Raw genomic sequence first — 5,874 nt, 5'->3', positions numbered from 1 at the left:
TCGGAAACCGTTCCTAAGTAATTGTATCCTCCGAACTATCCTTGATGACTTGATTTGAAAGCCTGAGTTTATTTTCAAATAATAGCCAACATTGTTTAGGATAACGTGATATTGGTAAAATTTTTGAGGTAATATTGTGGGAGTTATCAATAGAATACAGAATATTATTTTTATTCAGTATGGATAACTTCCACCATATCTAGTCTTCCTATCCAGTATTAATAACATTCATCTAACAGTAATAACATTCATTCATTTCAATAAAATTTATCGAAGGAGTTTAACCTAAAACCCCAGGAAAAACTAAACCTAAACCCTTTTGGTTTATGTGTAACCTTATCTAAATCTGGGAAAGGAGTAGCACAAGGTTACTTTTTTTCTCTCCCTATCATTTTTGATGATGTAGGCTACTAATTGTATAAAGAATAAAGAATATGGAATCAAGTTTACTTCAACGTTGACAATTCAACCTGCTGGGCCATGAAATTTTTCTCTCTGAAATTAAACTTCAAGCTTCAAATAGAACATGTGTGGAATTATTATTTCTCTGAAACAAGAGTTGATCCGATTCCCTCTCTCAAATTTCGACAGTGTTTGGACAAAATATTGATTTTAGATATATTGATCACAGTCTTATCACTGTTCCCGAAACCAATTATTCATATTGATAGAATAGCTATCGGCTATGTTAATGAAACCCTATTTACGGACCAATTGGCATTTGAAACCCTATAAATCATGATAATGTTTCTATTATTGAACTCCTATACTATACTGTACGGACTCCAATCACAAAAAAACTCCTAAACCCTACGATTCATTTTTGTGTAGTTGAGAAGTTGATATTGCGGTAATTATTCATATTGAATAAAAATACTAAGAAATTGTCAAAACCACAGATTTATTGATACTTAGAAAGACCGGTTTCGGTTGTTACACCATTGTCAATCTCTGATAAACCAAAACTGAATACAATTCCTGTTTTAAAACCCTATATTGTACAGAATCTAAACTCAAAAGAATCTAAATTTTAAAACCCTGTAATTTCAGAAGAAGTCAAGAGCTCATGATGGAAAATTAAGCAAATACAAATTTTTGCAATCTTGAAGCACCAACTGTTGCTCACGGAACAACAAGCAGAACGTGGAATAGCAGATCAAGTTCTCATTAATTACATCCGCTTAGACAGTTTTGGATCATGTCCTGAACTAGACAAGATCGCGGCGACTTGTGTCTTGTGCCTGGGGCTCAGCCAACAACAGCATTCTCAGCTGTCTTCAACTCAAAAGAATATTATATGTATTCTGTTAGGCTATATGCATAGTTGTAGAGTATATAAAGAGTTGTTTATACAGACAGCGCACCACACAGGGCTCCGTTCAGCAGACACAACATGATGAAATAACAAGTAAACCGACGTCGTTTCATCGACTCCACTTGAAACCGGGGCCTTCAACTGACAACGCTGAATGAAAGAGAGAAAAAAAAGAAAGAGACAATGAGTGATATATATATATATATATATATATATATATATATATATAGAGAGAGAGAGAGAGAGAGAGAGAGAGAGAAAGAGTTAGAAAGAGTTAGAGAGGAAGAGAGAGTGACAGAGAATGAATGTTATGAGTGAGGGGCTATGTAGATATTGAGTTGGAGAGGTAAAGGAGAAAAATATATAATATTGTGTGTGAGAGAGAGAAAGAATGAGAGACCAGAGATCTGAGTGGGAGTTGCTGAGTTGTAATAGCAATTTCTTCAAAACAGTCAGCTAGACATAGATTGTAGTGAGCTTTGTGGAACAGAAAATTTTTAAACATTTTTATCAAGACATCCCGTTCCTGTTACTTGAGCATGGCTTCAAAAAATCAATTATATTATTGATAGGAGTAGGCTTCTGTCAGTAGCTCTGTGGGGAATTATGGAACTGAATCATGATTATTAACTCAATAGATTTTGACATTGAAGATATCAGCTTAATTTGTATCATTTTTGTGAACTGACTAAAATATTGAAGACTTCACTTTGTTTAGTTCGGGAAACTCAACATAATAACATTGATAGGAGACATTGATTCGGTAGAGAGTCATGAATTGAATTTGAATTATAATATTATTAGCTCAATAGATTTTGACATTGGAGATACCAGTTTATTTTGTGTCATTTCTGTGAACTGACAAGAATGATTGAATTCATTGTGTTTGGGAGGGGTTGGAATGTGATTCAAGCTACTTTAATCGATTAGAGTCGCCTTCAAGTCCTTCTTATTTATTTGTTTCAATGGTACTCGTTCTGTATCTGAGAATAATCATTCACTTCAACTATTGAGTTTCATCAGCGATAATCGATGTTTTCAAACATCAACTGACAGCAACAACTAACATATAACTGATGAAAACATGAGTCAATGAGTAGTGAGCAGTTTACAAACTTCACTACTGATAAAACGAAGTTGATTTTGACTGAATCCATTTGAAGTGTTTGTGAGTCAATAATTCCAATTCTCATTCAACATGATTGAAAACAAAACGTTATTAATACAATCTCTTATTGACACAAGTTACAATGGAATAGCTCTCGAACTAGGAGCTATAAATTAATAATGAACGGAAAAATACATTACCTCCCACAAAATACTTAAGAATACCAACCTTATTAATATTACCAACAGGATCATTCTCCCTGTATCATTGGTTTACTAAATACTGTAAATGAACGAATTGATTAATAGAAATGAGTTGAAATGATTATTGTTTTCATTGGATGCACCAATCATCTTCATGGAGTAAACATTTGAATCTTTGTCAACATTCGAAATGTTAAATTATTATAATGATTGTAGTCGGAATTGCTTTGAAATGTTTGTTTCTAATGCGTTGTAATTTCTATTCAAGGTATTAACAACAATTTTTCCACTCACTGATTTGAGTTACAATGATAAAGCTGTTATAATTTTTTGTATCGACTGCGTCAATCTTCTTTTTAACTATTGACTACAATCTTCTAATCAATCAAATCAGTGAATAAAAACACTAATATGTTGTCAAATTCTACACAGTTTTATCCGGTACACGACCATGGTGTACCGGATAAAACTGTGTAGAATTCGACAACATATTAGTGTTTTTATTCAATTATGGAACGGTACTACAATATTAACAATGACACAGTCCAATCCAATGACATTTTTGTATTCTTCTCAATGCCTTGATTATAATGGAAATTATATTTTATTTTCAAATTCATGGTTATAATAAGGTCTTTTTGTTGTGTTGCAGCGAATGGGACCTATCAGCCAGGCATGGAGCCGAAACGACAGCGAACAGCCTACACGAGGCACCAGATACTGGAGCTGGAGAAGGAGTTCCACTACAACAAGTACCTGACAAGGCGGCGACGAATCGAAATTGCTCACACGCTGTGTCTGTCCGAGCGACAGATTAAGATTTGGTTCCAGAATCGACGGATGAAGTACAAGAAAGACAACAAACTGCCCAACACCAAGAACGTCCGTCGGAAAAATGGACAGGGGGGTCCGGGGGCGCCGGGTGGGAAGAAACCGTCGAGAAACCGGACGCCGAAGAGAGTAGCCCAGGGACCTGGGGCACCTCCCGACTCCACCCAGGTTCTTCCTCCTCTCGACGACCACCTCCTACCCTCCCACGAGTCGTCCGACCCTGGCATGCTCATGCACCCTTCCGTCCTGGGACAGCAACTCACCCCTCTCCACCCTTCTGTCCATCAACCACCTCAACTACCTCAAGTGAAAGCCTCCGACTATGGACTGACCGCCTTATAACCTCCGAACGGCGAATTCAATGCTGACTTCGTCGATGTAGAGAGGCTCCACTTCTCATCAACCGTACATGTCTAGTTTATAAAATTTCGTCGATTACTTTCTAGTACAGTGCAGTATACTAATTTCGTCTCGATTACGAACATTGTCAAGATGAGCTGCTGATGTAAAGATCAGTTTAAATCTATGATTTCTACAACTTCCTAAATGGAATACATTGTATTCCCTATATGTCACTCAAATTCGAAACCCATGGAATGGCTCAAAGATGAGTTTAAATCTATGATTTCTACAACTTTCTAAATGGAATGCATTGTATTCTCAATGTGTCTCACAAATTCAAAGGCTATGAAATGGAAGTATAGCTGTATACAGGACCATTTTGAAGTTGCATGTTTTCAATTACACTACCTGAAATGATCTAATTCTGGATTCAGTCTGTGAAGCTGTTCACGCATCATTTCCAAATCTACAATTCACTTTACTTCTGACAGAAGTTCGGATTGAGTTCTCTAGGGTTTCAGTTCCTCAAATTCTTGCCATGAAAATAGAATAAATCATTAAATTAATAAAACAATATTGAAACTTGAAGTACCTTTTATTATTTAAAATATTACAACGACTAGTCGTCATTTGTCAAGTTGACATTTCAACTTGAAAATGACCTATGGTCGAAACTATTCGAAGGGTACTTCAAGTTTCAATATTGTTTTATTAATTTATAAAAGTAGCCCAAGTAAATTCAAGTGAAGTGTTTTTATAATAAATCAGTATTTTTATTCTCTGTTTTGTATTATCATTGGAAAGTACGGTAACTTTTCAACTGATATCAAAACATACAAAAAGGTTATGAGTTTGAAAAATCTCCTAACCAGAACACTTCTAAACATAGTGATATAAGAATGACGAGTTTTTGTTTTTGTGGAATGTACAAAACATTTGTATCAATGCGTTAGATATTGTAAATAATTTATTGTAAAAATTATAATGGAGTTGAAAATTAGAAAGCGATTAGGTTAATGACTATCCTCAGATACGGACTTTCGATCAGTATTGAAATTATAGAGATCTACTCTATGGACTATTGTTTGGTGTAAAACATACTTTTTTATAGAATATGATGTGAAAAAATCAAATAGAATGTGTTAAATTAAGTCAAATAGTCTAAGTGAACAATCTATGCGATAAAGTTATTATTTTAATAAATTATGAAATTCGAATCTTTCGTTTTGCTTCAAAAGTCCTGGTGTCACTGGATTTCTCTGTTAGGAAGTGAAACTCTCTTCATCTCGGTGAAAGAAAGCTATTAGAACTTCAAATCTTCGATCGTGAAGATTCTTATTCGTAATAAAACTCAATCGATTTTAATCTTCAATTACAACCCTTATATTAACTTCGAATTAGAAAAAAAAACCAGACAAATGATGGTGAGTTTGAGTATACAAGTATTTATGCATATTATACAATGTATATATTTTACCAAAGTAATCAAAAGAGCTACTCAATATACAAGGAACAAATCAACTCATGAAATGAATCAATGGGTTTAATCAACTGCATCCTCATTAGTCGATATAGCTTGAGTTGGCAATGCCAATCGACGACTAGTCGATTTGAAGCTGTATGCGTTTATACATTCACTTTTTGTGTAGTTGAGAAGTTGATATTGTGGTAATTATTCATATTGAATGAAAAAGACTAAGAAATTGTCAAAAACCACAGATTTATTGATACTTAGACCGGTTTCGGTTATTACACCATTGTCAATCTCTGATAAACTGAGATTATTTATCTGTTTATCAGAGATTGACAATGGTGTAATAACCGAAACCGGTCTTTCTAAGTATCAATAAATCTGTGTTTTTTGACAATTTCATAGTTTATATATTCCGAAATGTCATCCTTTTTACTGGTGACATAATGAAGATACAATTCAATTCAATGATTAGATTGGTAATTGGATAACTTATCATCTGAAAACTTTGAATGAGTCAATGTGTGGGTTCAATCATACCGTTTCAACGTAACACCAACCTAACATACTATCCTTGAGAATATTATATTCCAAATTATACTCG

General features: G+C 34.3%; 1 protein-coding gene across 2 annotated transcripts in view; it reads left to right on the top strand.

Annotated features, from left to right (window-relative positions):
* Positions 1-5,016, top strand: part of LOC111049621 (homeobox protein Hox-C4) — a 38,099-nt gene extending 33,083 nt beyond the window's left edge. For both annotated transcript variants that reach the window (XM_022335744.2, XM_022335743.2), the window contains one exon: positions 3,279-5,016. In XM_022335744.2, coding sequence (XP_022191436.1) covers positions 3,279-3,799 — 521 coding nt within the window. In that variant the 3' untranslated portion in view covers positions 3,800-5,016. The remainder of the gene's footprint in view (positions 1-3,278) is intronic.
* The last annotated feature ends 858 nt before the right edge of the window (positions 5,017-5,874 follow it).

Source organism: Nilaparvata lugens, chromosome 8 (genome assembly GCF_014356525.2).
Source record: "Nilaparvata lugens isolate BPH chromosome 8, ASM1435652v1, whole genome shotgun sequence".
Taxonomy (NCBI): Eukaryota; Metazoa; Arthropoda; class Insecta; order Hemiptera; family Delphacidae; genus Nilaparvata; species Nilaparvata lugens.
The sequence above is the reverse complement of the archived record's forward strand: the minus strand, read 5'-3'. Positions and strand labels throughout refer to the sequence as shown.